We start from the raw sequence: 24,530 nt of genomic DNA on the forward strand, positions 1-24,530 counted from the left end.
GAGGCAGAGGCAGAGGCAGAGGCAGAGGCAGACAGAGCTCTGTGCCTTTGAGGCTAGCCTGGTCTAGTTAGTGAGACCCTGACTCAAAAAGTATAAGAAGAGGAAAGAAACAGAAGAAGAGGAGGAAGAGAAGGAGCAGGAGGGGCCAGCAGTGGCCAAAGTAAAAGTAACTTGATGTTTCTCTTGCCAGTCACCAGTGACTCGGACCTTCCTGAAGATGCTGGGGTGGAGGATGCTGGCCACTTGGGCTTCTATTCTTTAGGCCCTGAATACAATTATGGTTTACTGTGCTGAACTGACCACATCATCTGTATATTTGGATGAATAGCATTCTCTCATTGGCTTTGCTTATTTTTATCTATCGATGGAAATGCCTACTTTTTTCCCTTGGAGTGTTGAGTGGATTTATTTCTGTACCACATAATATCAAGTGTGTGAAGGCAAAGGACAACAAACACAAAGCCCATTATTCTTCCCTGGAATTCCCTTTGCTAACAAAATTGTATTTATGGAAATGAGCTTATTAATTCTGGAGATATTGATATTAGAGGAAGGATACAAGGGGGTCTGCTCAGTGTCAAATGCCACATGCTTTTGACTGTTCTCATTCAGCGTAAGTGGCAATACACCATCCTTTCCCTATCCTAAGGAGCTTGGTGAACAGTTTGCCTGTCTATACCTAAAAGGCAAGAAACGCTCCGCCCCCACCCTGATTCTTTTTTCTTGGCAGGAATACTTGGAAATTTTAAACAATTTAAAAATCAGCTGACTTATGTGTTCTGTACCCTTTCACAAAATGTCACGAATTCCTATTTGCAAGACTAATGAACAACCACCAATTGTTTTATTTCATTATTTTCTTCAGCTGAAAGAGTGCTCACGGAAATAGCTGGCTTTCGCTTTATAGTTCTATCTGGAGAGTCCTAACAAATTTAGACTGAAAGACACATAGGGAAAAAAAAAGCCGCCTGTTTTTCTTTTTCTTTCTGAATAGAATTCTGTTCATTAAACTGCTTCCTTTATCTATCCCTCAGTTAAAAATAACCAACAAGGAAAAATCTCAAGGTCTGGGTTCGCATGGTTATCTGGAGGCCACTCAGGCATTCGCTGTCTCTATGCAGGGCTGAAGTTATGTTTGTACTGTCTGAATTCTACATACTGTTAAAAATAACCAAAGCTCTGCCACCTTAAATAGTAACAGACTCTAGGAGGGCAGGTTCGACTTTCTTCCCAGCACCCAGGCACAGCACTGGCACATCACAGCTCAAAATTCCAGTCACCATGCAGAGGCACAAGCTGAACTTCCACGGAAGCAGGAGGGATGGGGGAAACAGGTTCACCCTCCCACTGGTACCTGCTTTGCTTCCCTAAGTGACTCCCCTCTAGGTCTGAATAAGCAAATGACTCTTCCATGAGGATGTCACCTTTTCTTTAGTAAGAGGGGACAAAAGTTAATTTACAGGGTCCTGTGGCTGCTGTGTTAGAAGATAAAGTGAAGGTGATGTGAGACCAGGGTGCCCAGCAACATGATGTGGTACAGTCAGGAGCCACAGCTATCCAGGAGACAGGAAGAGAGAGATACAGGGACAAAAGAGGAAAGGCAGGAGAGCAAAGAGGCTGCCAAGTCCTTGCTCTGTTCCCACCCCTGCCACCACCACCACCACCACCCCCATCCCCCAGCAGTATCCAAAGCTCCAAACATGGCAGGGATTTCAGTTTCCAGAGTTCTTTGCCCAGCTCTTGTGTGATCTTTTAGTTCAGGGAGTCAAGGGGAAAACTAACCGGGCTTGTAGTTGTTAGCTCAGACTTCTTATATCTAAATGCTCTCCCAAATTAACTTGTCACGTGGAAACAGCCAGTCGACAACAAGCAGAGAACTCACCTATTCAGCCTGCACTGACTGTGGGCCAGTGGAGCGGTCTCCAGGGCGCCCGCCTGCCCGCCCGCCTGCCAGGACTCACCTATTCAGCCTGTACTGAATGTGGTACTCCCTTTCTTGCGCTGCAGTGTATTCGTTTTGGTATTTGAGCAGCTGCTCCCGAAGTTTGCTGACCTCAGTGGTGAAGACGTTGGGGAAGTCTTCTGCCTGCTGCAGACAGACCTGCTGCTGCTGGATCCGCTCAGTGAAGCGCTTGGCATTCTCCAGCAGCTGCACCTCAGACTCCTGCGTGCTGGGTTACAAAGACATTGAGATATTGACAGTGGGGACTTGTGCACCTTCGGGACACCCCTCCTTCCCCGCTCCCCCCCGCCCCCGTATTCCTGAGAGGATTTGGGGGTAGGATGGGAACATGTCACAGATGTTCCTACTCCAGGATTCAGTTTGATTCAGTCATATTAAGTCTCAGCACTGGCAAGAAGGAGGCTCAGCTACTGGCCAGAGTCACCCACCCTCGAGCTGGGAGATGTACATAGTCAGCTGCAATGTCTGCTCATAAGTTCCTCCAGACGTCCCTAGATTCGGAGTGCAGGCAAGGAGAAGCAGAGTAGGGGCAAGTAATCCAAAGGACATTCCCTCTGACTTTGAAGAAAGACCAGGGCTCCCAAGGAAGGGGTAAATTAAAAAATAAATAAATAAATAAATAAATAAATAAATAAATAAATAAAAAAAGAAATGGGCCTCTCAAATAACCCAGAAATTTTTTTGTGCTTTTAATTCTCTAAGTAAGACTGCACCAAGATCTTTTTTCATTACAGACCTAAGACATTAAGCACTCTTTTTAACAGCCATTAGTGGGAAACTAGGAAAGTTCCCCTATACAATTATATACACATTAATCAGCTTTTAATCCTGCCCTGAAATAGTCTTGACTATCACAGAAAAGAGGGTTCTTACAAACCCAGCTGTCTTCTGCGACCTTGTGCCTGTTCAGAGAAGTGGCTGCAGATCTGGATAGATAGGAGAAATTATACTTGACTGATCTCAAGAGTATTCCAGAACTCCTGCATGCTACAAGCTAGTACTGGCTCCCGACTTGTAGTCTACATGGCCTATCTGTCTCAGACACCCTCACGTTAGTGATCCCCCACCCAGCAGCCATAGGCAGGCCTTTGCTATTTTATTTTAAAGCCAACACCCACGTCTATGTGTGTATCTTATTAAATGTTCTTACCAAGAAAAATCTCTAGGTTTCAACTCATTTGCAAAGATGTCCCAAAACAGGATGGAGGCTGTCTTAGCTGAGGTGACAGGCTTCCCCTATTTTCTCACGCTTTACTGTGTCATGTGTTTAGTGGCATCCAGCCAAACATTTATCAGAGCCTCATATGTTCCAGGAACTATGGTAGGTGCCAGAGAGCCAGCAGAGCAATACTGGTGAAAAGTACTCCAATTTCCGGGAGTGGAAATGGGAGTTGTTCTCTTACGCTTCGGTGCTCTCGTGTGTTAACACTCTGTTCATCTGGCGTGACCTGAGCTCCTTACAATGACAGCTCTCCAGGCCCTAGAGTTCTTCCACATGGAGAGGAGGGCAATACAGAAGTTAGCTTCCAGTAAGAACATAGGTGGTAGTTTACACATGTACTCGTGTGACACACAGTGTCAGTAGGAGAGAACTTAACTTCTAATGTAGTCTTGTGGAAAACTCAGTTGATGTGGGTTCAGTACTTCCAACCCATACCTGCCTGCCTGCAGCCCTAGACACAAAAACATAGCGTCTGTTTCACTGTGCTTTTCCAATGGGCTTGAGAGAGAGTGGTAGCTTTTGTAATAGGTAGAGAAGGAAGTAAAAGGTCTGGAGGAGGTAAACTGTGAGCAGCAGAGGGGAAGTAGCTATTTCACAACACAAGCTGGAAGCAGAAGATATCGCTACATAATTTTGGTCCTGCACTGATAGAGAAATAGCTTCAATACCCAGTGGCAAATAATAGGCTCTGGGCAAAGCTGATGACTTATTCTGTGGATGCCCATCTTCTGACCTGCTACTGACTTGAACTTAAGCTGTCACAGAACTATACTTCTGAATGACAATTGGAGAGGGGTCTTCTTGTCCAAAGTATCTTCAATAGATAGTCATCACACATACATCTCTGCCTGAGAACTGCACATGCTTGTCATCTCAAGGTTCAAGAGCTCTTTTCTTCAGGAGGAATTCCTAACGAGTGGTACAAACAAGTGGGCAAGTACCCTGGCTTTATCACTTCCTGGTGGCAGAGTTGAGATTGTTCTCCAGTCAGAAGTCCATGACACTGGGCCCCCGTTGCCCACATGAGCCACAAGTGACCCCACCCACCTGGTTTCTTCCTTTTCAGTCTCCCTTCCCCACACATCCACAACCTCTTCTTTAATGATTTCTAAAACCACCTGAACGCTGATCTTTGCCCCAGGCTCCACATTTGGAGGGAAGACAAATGAAGGCAGGTCCCATTCATTATAAGGAAGAAGTGCAGAGGGGATAAAAGGTGTCTCCCTGCTGGCCATGAACATACCTTACCACTGCGTCGTGCAGCAAGGTGTACTTGGCTTTCAACTCTGCCATTCTGGTTCCAGGAAGTTTTCCCTTGGAGTGCAACTATTATAGAGAGGATAGATCAGCGTTAGCCACCACTGTCCTTGTGCCTATGGAGGAACATAGGTTATTATTAGCCACCACTGTCCGTACGCCTGTGGAGGAGATGAAAAGACTCATATATGTCTTCTAAAATCTTTCAGCTAAGCATTAGGAGGACTACATGTGCAGCAATGTGGCCCATTCAAAAGCTGTTGGGTGTCACAGAGTAGTTCCAGCCTGCCTCTTGTAAGATCTTTGTTTTTGAACAAGTCTTTAAACCTCTCTAGGCTATGATTTCTTCACCCAGAAACTCAAGGAATGAAAATCTTCTTTTTCTAAAAAAGTGTATTTCTAGGGTAAACAGACATTTTGAGTTGTGTGGACTACCAGGACGGCTGCTTGTTGAAAGAAGGCAATCCTGGAGCAAGAGCTGTACACCAGTCACTTCTCTCAGAAACACCCTGGCAGCCAGGGGTTATTTTTTTCCATCTGAAACAGAAGTTCAGCAAAAGAGCCTCCCCCAAGGTTTTAGTTAAAACTATCAGGACTTAAACTTCAATGGTCCAGTTTAAAAAAATAATTCAAAGTGATACCCCTTGCCAGATATTTCTGAAGACAATGTTTACTGTCTATATAGTGAGGTATTATTTGTTTCTTTTTAATTTCTGCTAGAATGTGTCTGATTTACTCTCTGAGAGAAGGAATTATTAAGAAATATCATCCTCTACAGTTTTACCCTGTTAAAATCACAATGTTAAGAAATCCCGTAGTTGAAATATAGATGTAAATAGTTTGGTACCATAGAGTAGAACCAAAGATTCAGGCTTCTCAGGCCACCAGCTTTCCTATCCCTCTAGGCCAAGTCACATCATTGTGACATTGAAGTTGGACGACTATAGAACCTTTTGCCTGGCCTTCTGCCTCCTTCTCTCCTCTCTGGCTTCCACTCAGGGATCTCACCTGGTTATCTCTCACAGCCACTCTTCTCAGAAGCTAAACAAAGCCATGTTATGCCAGGTGTGCAAAGCCTTCAAGTAGCATGTCTTAGCTGGTTTCCTGTTGCTGTGATAAAACACCATGACCAAAAGCAACTTGGGGGAGGGGTGGGCATATTTCAGTTTATATTTCCAGGTTAACAATCCATCAATGGGGCAAACAGAGCAGAACTCAAGCAGGGCAGGAACCTAGAAGCAGGAGCTGATGCAGAGGCCATGGAGACATGCTACTTCCAAGCTTGCTTTCTATGGCTTGCTCAGCCTGCTTTCACGTAAAATTCAGGAATACTAGGCTAAGGGTGAAAGCTCCCACAATGGGTTGGACCCTCCCCCACAAATCACCGACTAAGAAAATGGCCTACAGGCTTGCCTATAGGAAGCATTTTCTCAATTGGAGTTACTTTCTCTAAGATGACTTTAGTCTGTGACAAGTTGACATGAAACTGGCCAGCACACAGAATACAGTTCAGTGCCCATGGGATTCAAGACCCTTAGGCCCTACACGACACTGCTTCTTTCCAAGAGCATCTCTTTCCAAGCTCCCAGGTTTCTGCCTCACTGGCTGCCTTTCACTCCCATAGTCTCTGTTTTAGTCACTGTTGTATAGCTGTGCAGGGACATCATGAGCAAGAAGGTAGCTTTTACAAAGGACAACATTTAGTCAGGGCTTGCTGACAGTTCTTGATCCATAGCCAGAAGACAGAGAGAGAGAGAGAGAGACAGAGAGACAGAGAGACAGAGACAGACAGAGACAGAGACAGAGACAGAGACAGAGACAGACAGACAGACAGACAGACAGACAGACAGAGACAGACAGACAGGCTAGGTCTGGCATGAGTTATTGAAACCTCCAAGCCAAGTCCTAGTGACACCCCTTCTCCAGCAAGGCCAAATCTCCCAGTCCTTTCCAAACTGTTCTTCAACTGGTGACTAAGCATGCAATTCCCTGAGCCTACAGGGCCATTTTTATTCAGGCCACCACGGCCTCACAGACCTCTCTCCTTCCCCAGAGTCTCTCTTTGGCCGTGCTTCACTTCCCTCCTTCACCCCAACCACTTCTCATACCTTGGTCTAAATCCTGCTTTACATAACGGCCTTGTCTGATGTCTCAATCCTCCTGCTTCCAGAACTCCATAAAATACAGCACATTACGATCTGCAGTATACGCGTGTGGCTGATTTTTGTCTTTCCTAACTTGTGTGTACATCCCAGTACGATCTGCAGTATACGTGTGTGGCTGATTTTTGTCTTTCCTAACTTGTGTGTACATCCCAGTACGATCTGCAGTATACGCATGTGGCTGATTTTTGTCTTTCCTAACTTGTGTGTACATCCCAGTATGATCTGCAGTATACGCGTGTGGCTGATTTTTGTCTTTCCTAACTTGTGTGTGCATCCCAGAAGGAAGGAGGTGAGATCGCCTTGTTCTTCACTGTTCTCCTCGCTGAAGAGTTCCAGGCATGGCGTTGGTGCTCAGTAAACGTTTATGCTCATTAGTAAGTGAATGGAATCACGGGCAAAGCGCAAGAGTCTGAGCCCGCATGGACATGCTTCACGGTCTCCGTAATCCAAGCCATGGTAGAAAATGTTAAACTCACCATGAACCAATTCCTCATGACAGCACTGGAAGTCTTTTATGAGGTCTCAGCCTGAGTTGTATAAGCCCACAGTTCTTGTTTTGTAAACAAATGGGTGAAATGTGGTAAGCAGGCTTTTAAAGACCTCTGACAAGGTTCTTTTCTTACTACACTAAATATCTTGAGATATAGTCATGTGTCACCTTAAATATAATACAGCTTTGATTTCACACACATATCCTTGCCTCAGAATGGTGTCACCAGTGATGGACACCACAGGAGGGGACTAAGAGGCTGTGATGCCAGGAGAGGCAGAGCACTACCCGAATACCAGAAAATTCAGTGCAAGAGGTTGCAAAGGAGCCCTGCACTCTCGGTCGCGGACACTGATGCTCATGCCCAGACACATCACAGGATGCTGAAGGTCAAAGCTCAGGAGGAAAGCCTTGAAAGCAACAAGAAAAGCCAACAAACATTATCAACAAGGGGACCAAGTTACAAACGGCTTCACACCAGAACAAAATAGCAGCCAGTAAACAGTAGAGATGACATATTTAGAACAATTTAAAGGGAAAAAAGCTCTCTGTCAAAAGTCGCTTTCAAAAGTGATGGGAACACAAGACGTTCCAAGATAAACCAAAATGGAAAGGATGGTTGCAGGCAGATCTGCCTTATATGATATACTAAAGCAAGTTCTCCAGGGTGAAGGGCCATGCTATCAGACAGTAACTCAAATGCACACCAAACAGTGAAAGTGTACCGAAGCAAACAAGAAAATCAGCTCATGTAAAACCTTGAACACAAATGTTTACAGACGCAGCGTTTACAGTAGTTTCAGAAGAAACAACTTAGGGGCTGGGGAGATGCCTTGGTGGTTAAGAACACTTGCTGCTCTTACAAGGGGACTCAGGTTCTGTTCCCAGATACCACACATCCATACACAATAACCTGTAACTCCAATTCCTGGAGACCCAACACCCTTTTCTGGCCTCTGTGAGACTAGATACACTTGACACACGCATAAACATGAGGACAAATACTCATACACACAAAACTTGAGAAAATCTTGAAAAAGAATATTTGATATGCCCATCAATTGATGAATAAATGGAAAAACAAAATGAATATCCATACAGTGTAATTCTACAATTTAAAAGGGGTCCTGATACCTGTTACAGCAAAGATTAAGATCATGCACTCAGGCACAAAGGGGAAAATTCTGTGTGCATCTCGCACAGGCAAATATACTCAAACAAAATGGATTTAGACATACATATGACAGCCAAGAGAAGGAGTAATGTGTAAGAAAAGAGTCACAACATTTATTTTTGGTATAATGGAAATATTCTAAAATTAGAACATGCTGATAATACAACTCTACACATACACTAAAATTCAGTGGAGTTTTTTTTTTCTTCTATGTGCATCCTAACTCAAAAAAACAAAAACATAAGTGTAAATTCAAGATTCCAATATGAAAGAGAGATATGCAACTGGAAAAACCCAAGAGAATAGTACAGTTGGATTAAAAACCAAGTATAAGCCAGGTGGTAGAGGCTGTCACTTTTAATCCCAGCACTGCAGGAGGCAGAGGTTGGAGGGTCTCTGTGAATGAGGCCAGCCTGGTCTACAGAGTGAGTTCCAGGACAGCCAGGGCTACATAGAGAAACCCTGTCTTGAGAAACAAACAAACAAACAAACAAATAAATATATAAATTCATTGCCACTATTTTTAAAATCCTACCTATGTACAGGTCTAGAAAAATGCCACATTAGCAACAAATACCTCATAATATCTACAGTGCACTCTTTAATGTCATTTCCCACTTAAAGAAGCCAGCCAGCAAAAGTCAATGGCCAGTTTCAGAGCTGCGCAGTGGGGAATGAGGCTGAACTGCCTTGAGTAAGAAGGTTAAGTTCCTCAGACAGAACACAATCCGATTTTACCTTTGTGTGGGGGAAATGAGAGCCAGAAGGTCCAAACTGACACGCTGAAATGTCCTCTGTGCTCTAAGTATGTGCCTCCTTCTCTATATACATACCTCTCCCCCTCTCTTTCCCTCTCCTTCTCCCTCCTTCTTTTCTTCTTCCCTCCCTCCCTCCCTCCCTCCTTCCCTCCTTCCCTCCCTCCCTTCCTTCTTTCCTCCCTTCCTCCTTTTCTTGCAAAGCACAGGTTCAATTTTTTAGTAACTAAAGGCTCTTAAATTATGCTAGACATGACTTAAAATGAATGGACAATCAGAGCAGAATTACAAACTGGAAGATGGTGGGTCAGATCTGAGAGGTTGGCAGCCAGAGCAAAACTCTGGCAGAGCTGGACTGACTATCCTCTGAATGCAGTGCCATCTGGTTGCGAATTGCTTGGTCTAATGGCAGGTGGGCCAGGATGCCTGGCAGGTTTTACAGCCACAGATAAAGCGGGACATCTAGAGAGGTTTACCTTTTAGCCATCTTTATTACTCCACTGGCCCTCAGCGCCTTATAAACTCATAAAAGCTTTGTGGATAAAACACTTCATTTGTCTTTGAAGTTTATGTATAAAGCAAAAGTTAAGTCACAGATGTCCAAGAAGAAAACCTTTTTTCTGTCCCCACTACTGAAAACAAATCTCTTTTATGAAGAAAACACTGAAACCATAGAAAACGTATTTATGTCCTTACAATTAAGAGTCAGGCCTGAAAAAATATCTCACTCAGTAGAGTTCCTGGCATACAGGTGCAAAGACTTTGACTTTGAACCCATAGTTCCCATGTATGAAGCCATATAGCAGCAGGCTGAGGTATGCGGTACCTTCCAGCTGTCCGGCTAACCAATCAGTAAGCACTGGGTTCATTGAGAGGCCAGGTCTCAAAAAACAAAGAGGAGAGTGATGGGGGAAGACCTCGGATGTTGATCTGTGGTCTTCACATACACATGTGTACAAATGAGCACACACATACACACACACACACACACACACACACACACACACACGCGCGCGCGCGCGCGCGCGCAAAAGAATAAATAAGTCATAATCTCCATGCACACACTCAGAAAAATGTTCCTTTTCTGTGACACTTCAGACTATTTCTTTAAGGTGGCTCATCCATGGGTGGGAATTTTGGACTCAGTTCTAGTGGATAAAAAATGTTTTATTCATCCACAGTATCAGATGTGGAAAAAATGGTTGTATTTTCACACTGCACAATATAAGTGGGTACAGAAACCAAGTGTGTCATATTTTAAAAATGCAGAATCAAAGAAATACAGCATGAAGGGCCAGTGTTAAACTGTTAGAGCATATACACATGAAAGGTTAAATATAATGTCAGAAGTTCCCAAATCTGATTGCACAATAGGGACTTGTGTTCCTGAACTGCCTAGTTGGTAATTGTGACTTGAAGGAAACATTTACTCTGCAGCCAAAAGTTTAACAAGAGTTCACAATTTGTGGATGACATGGAATAGTATGAAAAAAATGTCAAAAGTTGAAATTTTAGGACATTCCAAGGAAAGATCTTCTACCAAGTGACCTTATCTGAAGGGGTCAGCATGAGGAAATAATGAGAGCTTGTGTGGGCGTGTACAGGAACCTCGGCTCTGTCCAAGGTGTTCTGGCCTTGAGGACGGTATCTGCTGGTCTGGCTGCCTTTAGGAAATGCCTGACATGATTCTGGATGTGTCACGAGCTTAAAAGCCTGTATCTTTCCTCTCTCACTCACCCCTCTGTTTCACTGCTGGAAGTCAGTAGCACAGGCATTTGGAGTGATTTCCAGTGCACTCCTGCTTAGTCACACACAGCTTCCCGGTCAAGTTCAATCCACCTCCGTGTGCTGTCTCATCCCTTCCCAGGCCTTCCCAGGCACAGGGTCATCAGTTAGGGTGTCTGTCTCTGCTTTTTTTCCATGTTGACTCAGCACCACATACACAACACATGAACTTGGCTTGAATTCCATCTTTGCTACTTTTAAACTATGTAATATAGAATAATATCTAATCAATCTATGACTGTTTATTCAACTGTGAAAGACAGGGGAAAAACAGGCCTCATGACTTTGTCAATTTAACACAAACCTAAAGTCACCTGGGAAGAGAAAACCTCAACCAAAGAATTTTCCAGGGTAAGATTGGTTTGTACTAATTGATAGAAGAGAGCCTAGCCCACAGTGGGCGGTGTGAATCCCTATGCAGGTAGGTCTGCACTATATAAGAAAGATAGCTGAATAAGCCAGTAACCAGGTCTCCATTGGTTCTGCATCTTTTCCTGCCTCCAGTTACTACCTTACTCTTGGCGTGCCTCCCATTTATGATGGACTGTAACATGGAAGGTCAAATAATCCCTCCTTTTCCAAGGTGTGCTTTTGGTCAAGATGTTCATCACAGCAACAGAAAGCAAACTAGGACAATCCCATCTTATAAGATGATAAAGGCGAAGAAAATATAAGTGAAATATCTTGATACCTCATACCATTTTGTATTTCAGTTCACAAATCAAGGTTTAACCAATGGCAGTCATTTTATTACCATTATCCTCAACCCACAAATCTGTTCACTGTTCTCACATAGAAACAAGCAAGAGTGCTTGCCACAGACACCACACCCTGTGTGGTGAACCTTCTTTTCTTCTGTTTTCATCTCTTCTGCTCCCCCTCTCTCCTCTCCTTTTCCACACACTGGACACGCTGCCTGCTCAGCACATTGACACTGACTGTGCCTTCTTGTTCTGGTCTTAGCTCCTGGAATGTGTATTTGTTACTTTCCATTGCAAAGAGAATTCTGCAGCTAAAGTAAGAACATGGGCCTTGAGGTAGAGGGAACCCTGTGGATTATCCGAGTGAACCCAGGCTGGTTGCCAGTCTTTGGAAGCAGAGACCCTTTCCTGGGTAGGTTAGATGGATAAAAGGAAGAGGAAGGTCAGTTTTGAAAGCAGGCAGGCCTTACCCCATCACTGTAGGCTTTGAACATGGAGGAAGGTGGTCATAAACCAAATAGTACAAGCGGCCAGATACCCTCCCTTAAAGAACATAGTCTGGGAAGCAACCTGACTGTGGCCAACTGTGACCCAAGATGGACTTATGACCTTCAGAGTTATAAGATGGTAAAACTGTGTTTAAGTCACTAAATTTGTAATCATTTGTTATGGTAGTAATAAAAAATGAGTGCAGTTCCCAAACTGTTGGATTCTCCCATCTGTGATTTGCTTTTTCTTCTCTCTTTTCTGCTCGAGGGAGTCTTACTATATCCTGGAGTCAAGCTAGGCACATGCCTGTAATCCTAGGACGTGGAAGGTGGAGACAGGGAGATCAGGAGTTCAAGGCCAGCCTCTGTCTCAGGAAGCCAGTAGCTAAAAAGGTAAAACATCGATCCCAGTCCTCACCATCTACGGCTCCTTTTAGGTGAAACTTCCAGGCAAAATTACTTCTTTCTCTCCGTTGTTCCTCCATGTTCAGACACACCTATTACTGTACACATTAGCTGCAGTTACACACTTTCAAGTATGTCTCAGACTGTGTACTCCTCAGTGGTGGGAGGAACCTCACTGGTCTCATCTTTGACTTCTAGCACAGTTTGGCATCTTGCAAGCTCTCATTAACTTTGATTAAATTGTCATGGACTTAGGTTTTTTCCTTAAAAACAGCAATATACTTGGGAGACCTTGGGTTCTTCCATTCGCTTCTGCTTTAACTTCTTTGTCACAGAAGGCAAATGTAAAGGGAGAAACAAAGGCAAGCAGTCGACCTGAAATGGGATCAGGAAAGTAGAAATGTGCTGGACAAAACTGGCCGGCCGGCCCAGGCTTCTCTTCTCCCTTGTGGCTGGCAAGGCTCACAGAAGGAGGCCTGCACTGTGTTCACCCAGCTGTCTGGTTTCTCCTTTGGTGGCCCTCCACAGGAATGTGAGGGGGAGGGCAGAAGAGACAAACAGGACCTCCCAGGCATTAAGGTATCAAAGGCAGTGGACATTAAATAGTTCAGGTGCCTAGCTATAAGCATGGTCTCACAGTTAAATGAAAACTGTTTAACGATATATACACAGCAAAGTAGATATGCACATGCCCGAGCATACACATGTCAGTAAGTTGCTACATCCTTTAAACATTCACAGATGTCCTGGTGAAATAGTAATTGTCTGGGATGCTAACAATCCCATTTGGATTGGATTATAAAAACCATTTATTTTTATTGCAGTTATTTTCAGGTATTTTATTCTTTTTTGAATCTATTATTGTGGATGGAATTTTCTTCTTAATTTCATTTGTGGATAGCTTATTGTGAGTGTATAGAAGCTATTTAAAAGACTCATACCAGCTCCCAGGATCTCTGGGAGGGATGACAACAGGGACGGTGGCAGCGAGAGACAGGAAATGAGGCAGATGACCCAGACGCTTCTGGAAAAACTTGATAGCACCAGCCAGGGCTTATCACCAAAGAACTCAAAACTCTCGCACCACAAACAACAGTCACATCGGGCCAGAGCACAATCCAAGAGGAGTCGGGAAAGAAGAGTTAGATTAAAACAAACTCAGAAGCGCGCGCACGCGCAGGTGGAGGCGGGCTACAAGAGGAGCCCCAAGGGGGTTTCTGTTTATGTGACTCTGACCAATGAGCTTTGAGTCCTGCACACACACACAGAGGCTCCGATTCTGCTGCACCTGCAAAGACCTTGAGTGACATGGGCAGTAAAGCCGTGCAGGGGAGCCAGTGCGCTGGCGGTTGACCTGAGTGTTGCTCATGCAAATAACAAGAATGCATGGAGATGTGCACAGTTGGCTACTCAGCTTTCTTTGCTGTCTTAGAGGACGGCCGGGCCGCGGACAGAGGCTGTCCTGCCAGCGTGGGCGTGGGCGAAGCCAGATTAAGCTCAGACTGTAGCTCTGGATGTGGCTGCTTTCTGTGCTATGGGTGCCCAGCTTTCAGGGCCCTTTTGTGTGCTGAGAGTGCGTCCTCTCTCAGCTGTCTGAGCTGTCCATCAGTACATCCCAGCTCTAGGCTGGGCAGGCTCAGGCGGAGGGCGGAGGTGCTAGACACAACAGAGGAAGTCAGGGTTTTGTGGTTTTATTTCTTGTTTTTCTGTTTTTGTTTTTTTTTGTTTTTGTTTTTGCTGGGCCCCTTCTTACTTGAGAGATGCTTTTGCCAGAGTCCATCTGCAGCCTTGAGTTTGGCCCGGAAGGTAACTTGGAGAACTCCCTACTCCCTTTCAGCAAGCAGATTGGGGTGGACAATGACGCCTTTCTCTGCAGATCACAGGCATGCTCGTTAAAAAAAGAACAAAAACCTCAAAACTGCAGCTTCAACTTCTGCTTTAATACCGTAAGATGGAACTTGGGAATGGACTGTGCCGACACGTGAGGTTCATTCTTGCTAATTTACCGGTACAGGCCTTTACATCCTGGCATCATTTGGACACACCATTTGTTTTAATTAAATTTATTCTCAGCTATCTTGTTCATTTTGAATCTACTGTGAATGGAATTTTTTTAACTTCAACTTTTGCTATTGTCTTCAACCGTACAGCAGCTGTTCAGTTTTGTTCACTCTATTATTTGCTGCATAAGCAGGGGCCTGAACTCACAACCCCAGAATGAGGTTTTTCATGGGTTCTACAGATGTTTGGGTCTGAATATATTTCGCACTTTTGTTTACTTGATGTATGCTGAGTGTTAGAATACTGCCTGACACCAAAGTTCTGGAAACGTTGAAGGGAGGAGGCCTCTGTATCACAAACATTCTCGGTGAGAGCTCTTATCCCATCATGGTGAGCCCATGCTCACCAGAGGGGGAGCTCTCTGAAGGCAGGGATCATGTTCCATCCTGGACCCACAGTGCACGCTCAGCGCGTGCGTTGGCAGTCTGTTGTGGGATGGCTTCAGGGGGCCAAGGACACCATTGAAGGAAGTCACAATGTGTGGCTTTCTCTTTCCACATACACATGTGGTCTGGGCCAAAATGACCAAGGAGGACATCACTGGAAGAGTCTAAGCCAGTCACTCAGAAAAGCACCATGGTCAGTTTGGAAAGTGCATGCATGAGTATATGCGTGTGTGCATGTGTGTGTGTGCATGTGTGTATGTGTGTGTAGTCCTTTCTTAAAAGGCTGTCAACTTGATATTGGTTATGGGTTAGCTGATTGTATGTACAATATATATACAAGCTCAAAAAGGAAGAGCCTTCGAGTAAGAACATACCAAATGTTTTGTCCTGACAGCTTGCTACCCAGAGAACATCCTCACCTCAACGTGGTCTGCCTCCAGAACATATGACTAAGAGTTACCAACAACTTCAGTAGAGCTGTGGACCAAACCAGTAAGTCACAAGATGCAATGGCTGGCTGGGTGTTTGTATTCTAACAAACACTCTTGAAGGGGGAGTAAAAATAAATTTTTTACTATCTCAATGGTTATTTATACAATACTACATTTAGGAACTTAAGAACTTTTGTACTATCTTAATATGAACCAGTTAGTTGTCTTTTAAATTTCTTCAAACATTTCCATTAGCTTGTGACCAAAAATAGCTATACTCTTTGGGAATTAAATAGCAGATGACCCTGGAATGTCCCCAGAAAAGGGTGGATATTAAAAAAAAAAAATTAACACAATTTACCAGGAAATTTAGTTTTATAATCAAGACCTAGTTTTTTTTTCAGTTTATCATAGCTTTTTAAAAAGCAGAGAAAACTGTATCAGAATGCCATGAGGTAATGCTTTTCTTACTTAATACCAACCTTGATAAACAAAGTAATAAAAATAAATGAAAATTTTAAATAAAATTTAGCAAACACTTCTTCAAAGACATCTGTTTCTAGTTCACTAAGTTGACTATTACAAAAAAACTGAATGTGTTTTCTGGCAAACATAAATAGCCTCACTTCAAGGAAGTGACACATTTCCAGTTATTTTGAACTGGTTGTAACAGTTTAAGGATAAGTTAACTATTTATATAAATTTTCATATCTGAAGATGGGAGTAAAATAACATCTATAGCTTTTAAAACATGTAAATCCACGTCATAATGGTGCAATTTGTGGCAGAGATTGTAAACTAGTAACCAACTGGATAAACACACTAGCGGTGTGTGTGTGTGTGTGTGTGTGTGTGTGTGTGTGTGTGTGTGTGTGTGAATCAGAGGTTGACATGAGTCTTCCTCACTTGCTCTCCACCTTATTGTTTGGGATAGAGTCTCTCACTGAGCCTGGTGCTCACCAATTCAGCTGACTGGCCGGCTCGTGTGCCCCAGGGCCGTTTTTTGTCTCCCAGCTCCAGTGCTGAGAGTATAGGCATGCTCTGTGTGAGTATAGGTATACTCTATGCGAGTATAGGCATGCTTTATGCGAGTATTGGTATGCTCTATGTGTGTATAGGTATGCTCTATGTGTGTATAGGCATGCTCTATGTGAGTATAGGCATGCTCTATGTGAGTATAGGCATGCTCTATGTGAGTATAGGCATGCGCTATGCTATACCCACTTTTTATGTAGGTGCTGGGAGTCTGGACTCAAATCCTCAGGCTGTGTTGCAAATACTTTACTGACTAAGCCATCTCCTCAGCCACTGCATGTATTTTTCAATGTGCATATTTTTGAAAACTTGAAAAATAATTGTCAACTTAAAAAATTAGGTTTTGCCATCAAAACCCAAGTTTTCGGTTCTAAGTGAAATTTTTATTAAATCTGATGACCCTAGATTCATGTTCCAATATCAACCAAACAATTGCTTTTTAAAAGACACTGCCACTTGCGGGTACTAGATGGTGCTGCCCTTTTAGAAGTACAACAGGTCATTTCTATCATTTGTTATTTTTATGGACTAGGTAGATATTTGATATTGGAACCATCCATCTACCCATCCATCTACCTATTCATCTACCTTTAAAATACCATTCAACCGCCTGGAAACCAAACCAAACCAAACAAAACAAAACAAAACCAAAACAAAACCTGGTGTGCTAGCTTTGAGGAGGGTACTCCCTGGAAATGTCACCTCTGTCCCTGTCTCTGTCCCTGTCCCTGTCCCTGTCCCTGTCATCCCTGTCTCTGTCCCTGTCGTCCCTGTCGTTCCTGTCCCCGTCCCTGTTGTCCCTGACCCTGTCCCTCTCCTCCTCTCCTCCTCTCCTCCTCTCCTCCTCTCCTCCTCTCCTCTCCTCTCCTCTCCTCTCCTCTCCTCTTCTCTCCTCTCTTCTCTCCTTTCCTCTTGTCTTTTCTCCTCTTTGAGGATAAGGCCATTTGAGCATGTTGCCCCAGGTTTCAGATCAACTTTATACTTTCAGAGATTTTGTTTTTGCTGTTTTTGTATAATTTAATGGGAAGATCGCATAAACCTAAATCTGATGCTTTGTTGATGAATTAAAATATTATAAAAATTATTTATATTTTAGGAACCCTGATATAGCAGCCTCTTGTGAGGCTATGCCAGTGCCTGGCAAATACTGAAGTGGATGCTCACAGTCAGCTATTGCATGGAACACAGGGCCCCCAGTGGAGGAGCTAGAGAAAGTACCCAAGCTGAAGGGGGCTGCAACCCTGTAGGTGGAACAACAAGATGAACTAACCAGTACCCCCTGAGCTCGTGTCTCTAGCTGCATATGTAGCAGAAGATGGCCTAGTCAGCCATCATTGGGAAGAGAGGCCCCTTGGTCTTGCAAACTTTATATGACCCAGTACAGGGGAATGCCAGGGCCAAGAATGGGAATGGGTGGGTAGGGGAGCAGGGGCGGGGGGAGGGTATAGAGAACTTTTGGGATAGCATTTGAAATGTAAATAAAGAAAATATCTAATAAAAAATTTTAAAAAAGAAGGTTGAGAGTCAAAAAACATTATTTATATTTCAAATATTTTTGATGTGGATTTTACTGTTTAGTTTCAGTGGAATAAAACATACAGGATGGAGCAATGGAAAATAAATCTTGAGAGGGTTAGAGAGACACTGAGAACAGATGTGTTAGCTAAATTTTGTTGTTTGCCATAAAGAACTTTTTCCTCGTTGTAAATGTCACCCTTGATCCATTGGGTACTATAGTTGGTGGAATTTCAAACCAAACTGCAGTTTGTAAGGGAAGTATGGAAGAGTTCTGAACAACTTGGCCTAGCAGTTTTCATTTTAGTAGAGGTTTGAATAAAATGGGAACTGAGCATCCAGTAATGTAGCGAAATGAGATCATTATTTTCAGGCATGTCAAGTGCCAGCAATCTGGGGATGCCAAAGGGGACTTTCAGAGCAAAATTGCTTACTTAGAAATGGCTTTCAGCAAGAAAGAAGACTGGAAATCTTGTTAAGGTTGGGACCACATCCATCTTTTCTACCAGTGTATCACAAAGACCTAACCCATGTGGACTCAAACTCTTGTTGGATAAATATAAACAAGAATACTTAGGAGATAATATTCAGTAAGTAGTCACTAATTAATAAATAATGAAAAATTGATTTAGTAAATATTTACCAAATGAATACCCACATAAAAATATGAACTAATAATTACCTCTTCCATCTTGTTTCAAGTAGTTGATACTTTATTTCCTGAAATACTGCTTCATAGCACATATGATGTTATATACTATCCACATATCATCTCATCCAGTACTTATAATAACATTATGAAACCCGCATTATAACCCAAATTATATATAAAGAAAAGAAAACTCAAGTGATAGTTGAAAAAACCCTGGGGTCAGAAGGCCAATGAGAGACTTTCCAGGAACTTAACCGCAACTCTATTCTGCAGAGCAGAGAAACTCAGAAATAATTAACCTTGTGATGGCAAGGAGACAGAACAAGAAAGAGAGCCATGGTGTCCAGGTGGAGAGGTATGAAGACCACTCAAGGAGGCAGAAGGAGCTGCCATCCAATTAACTCTAGGTATAAGGGAAAGGTGGGAGGGGACACACTAGGTGATGCCATTTTAGTTTAATCATAAAATTAGGAGATGAGAATATTAAATCATCTATAAATAAAAAAATAACCATTATAAAAAACTGTTAAAGTCAGAACTATCTTATGGATAAGGAAAAGGCATTTATAAATATAAAGGAAAGAAAAAAAACTTAGAGTCATGATTGGAAATGGAGGAAACAGGATGGATAGACAAGCTATAGGCAGAGGCTTAAATTCTTTCAGCACTTTCTGTTTCATAGATATAAACTAGAATAACACAATAACTTAATTATAAAATCTAAAAGCAGTCACTGAAATTTAAAAATTGAACGTAACTGTTTTCAGTTGGTGAGGAGACCATTGCAATTCTAAAAGAAATCACCACTAGGTCGTTCCCTAAGGAAAAGATCCACAGCTGTTTTTTTATAGTCACGTTGTTGGTAGAATTCTTCTGAAACAATTATGTTCCCTTGTAGAGTGGTGAATGAGTAATTATAGGAGGGTGATTGTAAAATAGGGTTTTCATGTATAAAAAATATACATCTGTAAGAATAAAGAAGTTATGTAAATTTGCTGTGTTACTGACTTAGAATATGAGCATGATGTATTTTTTTATCTTGAGGTATTTATCTTTTCCAGCTCTTTCTATGGAAAAGAATAGAAACAAAGTCTGTGCAGCAGAAACAAATGTCTCTGGTCTATAGATTCCTGTCTACAAATAGCACTCCCTACTAAAAGAAGCAACATTGTAATATAGGAGTTTGATATGTAAAATGACTTATCTATGAGACTGAAGAGACTAAGGGAATCTGTTGGGTTACTATGCTACTGTGGAGGCACAAATGCTAACCACTGAGAGCTGACTATTTCACATGCTGAACTGTACATGGCCAGTACCTCCCAAATTAAGGAAATCCCTTTTTGTTTGTTTGTTCTTGTTTTTTGTTTTGTTGTTGTTGTTTTTCAATACAGGGTTTCTCTGTATTGCCCAGGCTGTCCTGGAACTCACTCTGTAGACCAGGCTGGCCTCAAACTCAGAAACAGCCTGCCTCTGTCTCCCGAGTGCTGGGATTAAAGGCACGTGCGCCACCACTGCCTGGCCAAATTGAGGAAATCTAAGAAGATTCCCATTAACACCAAAATATGAAAGGGTTCACCTGGTTGGAGCATGATTATTGGACACAAGGAATTCAGGAAATGTATACAAAGTACTTAAAGAAGAAAATAATGTAGGAAAAAGAAAAAACTGTTAGACAAAGGCCTTCCACAAAAATGCAAATAAGTATTATACCTGTAGTTTGATAACCATTACAAAATTCATGTACACAAAGGAACTTCTTTTTCTTTTTAACGTTTTAAATGACTTGTTTATTCTTATTTTATGTGCATTGGTATTTTGCCTGCATGTACATCTGTGTAAGGATTCCCTGGAGCTGGAGTTACAGGAATTTGTGAGCTGCCATGTGGATGCTGGCAACTGTATGCAGGTCCTCTGGGTGCTCTTAAATGCTGAGCCATCTCTCCAGCTTCCACAAGACAGATTTCTAGTTACTAAAATGCTAAATACTAAAACAGCAACTGAAAATTTGAAGAAAGGATCTTTTACAATAGCAGCATGTAAGATAATAAAATCTAAACGTCAAGAGAACCAGAACCATGAGACATTCTTATAAAGAAAGCCACAAAGGTATTTGAGAAAACACAAAGATTTAGACAAATGTTTGAGGACAGTAAAATATGTCAAGAAGACTTAATTCTCAAATTAATCACTGAGAGTTTTCAAAATGCAAACTAATAAGCAGTTCAAATAATGAATGAAAAGGTAAAAATAGTGACACATGTGAACTTCCCTTCCCCTTTTAGGTTTAAGGTATGTTAGAAGTACGTGATATTTATTTACACGCTATGATGAAGAGAGAAGTATCAATGTAGAAACTAGCATGCTTATGAATATAATCTCACACTTGTGTGTAATTCAACAAATAACTAAATGTGGCATTTGATGCTAAAGCAGAAATTAATTTAACTCATCAAAACACTGAACTGAAACAGCTAATTAACCATTGAACAAGGGATTGAAGTTGGGTTTTATCCCCAACATAATGTCAAGTCTAAAGTAGTGTATGCCAATTCAAAAAGGAAATTCATAAAGCTAAGGGGAAGGACCCAGCAAAGTCATTTACTGTGCATACATACAAAGGAGACGAGATTGCATGGGGTTGGGGGCTGTCCACACTAGTCAAGATAAAAGAAAATCAATTGATGTGCCCCATCAGCAGATGGATGGATAAAGAATTTAAGTTTTAAGTACACAAATACTATTCAGCTTTCAGCAAAATGGCCACCCTATCATTTGCAACAACCTACTGTATAAGTGGAGTGACAGACACAGGGCAGTGACAAAGATTCATGGTTCATTTACATGTGGATGTAAATGTTGATGCCATAGACACACAAAGCAGAAGATGGTTACAGAGCTGGAGTGACTGCCAGCTGGGAACTGAGGAGACGATGGCTAAAGGTACAACATCTCAGGTGACTAGGAAGGATAAATTTACAGTGTATATCCACTATACACCGTGGGGACCATAGCTGAAAAATTCCGAGAATTGCCCAGAAATATGTGAGGTAATCAATGTTGGTTAGCTAACATACATTGTTCCCTTGATGGTTCAAAGAAGAAATTCAGCATCAAAACCTCCACATGGAGTTGCTCTAGTTGTGGCAAGATGGCCACTGGACAAAAATTGCCCTAATTTGTCTACAGACAAAAAATAATTTTCCTTTCCAGGAAAGGACACACAATGTGGGATAGTCAACAGTTTAGCTCTGTCAATACAGAGAAAGCTAGTCCTTCATAGTTCCTACTTCAAGGTCTGTTAGATTTGTAAACTTTTAAAGTCAGGATAGATGATAGAGTACTTTATCTAGTTGACAAATATGATGTACTGGATATTAATCATATATCACACTTTATAACTTTTATATAATTGTTATGGTTGTGTTCAATTTATGTCTGAGAAAAAAGAGCCTTTTTTTTTTAATTGGACAAAAGGGGTGAGATGTTGGGGTTTTGGTTTGTGCTTACATGGTAATGACCAAGCAATAAAGAGCCAACAGCCAATGACTGGGCACGGGGATAGAGGTGGGACTTTGAGGATTCAGAAAAGATTAACTATTACACATTCTTAGAGGAAATGTAAATAACTATAGCTACTATGGCTAAAAGCACAGAGGCTCCTCAAAACTACAAAACTGTCAGGCTACCATTCAATCCAACTGGAGTATGCCTGGTGGTTAGGATTAACTGTCAACTGGACATTTAGAATCATCTGGAAAATGACCCCCCAGAAAGCTGGTGGGGAATTACCGGCACTGTGTTGATTGAGGTGGGAGGATCTACCCAGTGTGAGTGTTGCTATTCTCTGGCTGGTATCTTGGAGTGCACGGGAGGAGAAGAGAGAGCTGAGCAAGAGTGTGCATTCGCTACTCTTCTTTAAGCTCCTCTCACCTTGACTCTCAGCCATGATGGACTATGTAGCCTTGAACTCTGAGCTAGAATAAATAAGCAGTGTCTCTTTAAACTACCTTTGTCGAAATGTTTTATTGCAGCATCAGGAAAAGAAACTAAGTCAATATCCAAAGGTTACCCAGGTTTATACCCAAAGGAAATGAAGTCAGCATACCAAAGACATACTATGTGTCGTATTTATTGCAGTGCTATTCAGAGCAGCTAACACATGCATCCACCTAGGTGCCCAGCAACAGATAATGCTATATACATGACAGAGTTTTATTCAGACACAAAGAAAAAATGAAATATTAACATTTGAAGAAATATGAATGAGACTGTAAGACATTATTGAATGAGACAAGCTAGACAGAGACAAACCAGTACCCTCGGGATCTGCCTCATACGTGGGAGCTAAAAACAATGCTGACCAGTGAGGAGAATAGTGATTGATAGAGATTTGGGGTGGGGAAGATGGGCAGAATCTGAAAACCATGGTTGGGTTAATATGTGTTATATACAGGTATGGAAGAGCCACAATGAAACCTATTAAGAGGCATAATTAGTAAGTCTTAACAAAGATTTTTAAAAGAAGCTATATGCAAGATGAATATACAAGGCATTGTACAACTCAAAATAAAGATGTCCTTCCTTCCTTTCTTCCTCTGAGACAGATTTCTGCTCTGTAGCTCATGTTGCTCTCATGCTCCTTAGACTTCTCGCTTCCAAGTGCTACTGTTCAAGGCATTACCACAATTCCTGGTTACAAAAGGAGATTCTGAATGTATTCATTACCAGACAATGAAAAATTTAAGGTGATGAGATATACCAATTATTTTGTGTTGATTAATACCCAGTGTACACATATAAGTGTACACAAAAATTACGTGCCAACAAAAATTAATTTTGAATGAATCTAAACACAAAAAATTGAGATAAACAATGTAGCATAATCCAGCCTTCATAAAATAGCAAACTCTGATTCCAACCAGCAACATGGATAAAATGTGAAGACATTATGTTAAATGAAGAAAGCCAGATACAAATGGATAGTATTATACAATTCCAATTCTGAAAGAAGCTATTTGATGCTTACTTAGGGAGAATGAAGAGACTAGGACGTTACCTACACGTGGAGTTTCAGAGGGGTGATGAGTAGTCCTGCTGATGAACTGTGTAGGAACTGAACAACAGTGTGGATGTACTTAATGCAGTACTAGATATTTAGTCATTAAAATGGTAAGTTTTATATTATGCATATTTTACTAGAACAAAGAAAGTATTATGATTTCAAGTGTCACATAAATTTCTCCCCCTCTATTCTTCCTCGACATCCTCTCTCTCTCTCTCTCTCTCTCTCTCTCTCTCTCTCTCTGAGAATTGAACTAGAGCCTCCCATTTGCTAGCTACTTTGTGTTTTCTGTCTTTCTGTAAAGTGTACAAGGGGCCAGCCAAATGGCTCAGCTGGCAAAGGCTCTTGTTGCCATTGTTGACCTGGGAACCTATGTGGTGGAAGGAGTCAATTTTTTATTGGATTCTCTCAGTAAGTTAGAATTCATGTCTGGCACTGCTAAAGAGGCCAAGGACCTCAGACTATGTAGGCCATGGACCCTAGGAGAAAAAAAAATACTATTATTCTACTATATTATCATAGCAACAAAATGACTCCTAATGATGTGTTGCTATACAGTGCATTGCTCATTAGAGAAACTTCTTACAGTAGATGTAATTAGCACAGAGATTCACGAAGGAGAAACTTTAGAACACTCAGCTCTAAGCAGAATACTCTATCAATCCTTGCCCCCAGGCTCAGGAATCCATGCAGAGCGGGAGGTGGGAAGCTGATAAAAGTCAAAGGTAGAAGACACCAAGGAAGGAGAATCTTCCTGACACAACGGAGCTGGTGCACGTACAAACTCACAGAGACTGTGATCGTGCACACAAGCCATGCGCAGGCTGAAGCCAGACAAAATCCCAGCTCTGAGAGGGGGAAGTGGGCACAAAGTCCCAGTCCTAACCAAGAAAGCATTTGCAATTGGTATCTGCTGGGAAAGGGCGAATCAATTTTCTCCAGTGGAGTGTCACTGAGCATAGCATAGTTGAGGGCAGTCC

The 24,530-nt window shown here is 42.1% G+C and overlaps 1 protein-coding gene across 1 annotated transcript in view; it reads right to left on the reverse strand.

Annotated features, from left to right (window-relative positions):
* The window catches only part of Ccdc146 (coiled-coil domain containing 146), a 115,025-nt gene that overhangs the window by 39,593 nt on the left and 50,902 nt on the right, over positions 1–24,530 (reverse strand). The window contains exons 3-4 of the mRNA XM_021191084.1: positions 4,429–4,511; positions 1,962–2,171 (exon numbers count right to left, since the gene is read on the reverse strand). Of these exons, the coding sequence (XP_021046743.1) occupies positions 1,962–2,171; positions 4,429–4,511 (293 nt within the window). The remainder of the gene's footprint in view (positions 1–1,961; positions 2,172–4,428; positions 4,512–24,530) is intronic.

The sequence above is a fragment of the Mus pahari genome, chromosome 2, assembly GCF_900095145.1.
Source record: "Mus pahari chromosome 2, PAHARI_EIJ_v1.1, whole genome shotgun sequence".
Taxonomy (NCBI): Eukaryota; Metazoa; Chordata; class Mammalia; order Rodentia; family Muridae; genus Mus; species Mus pahari.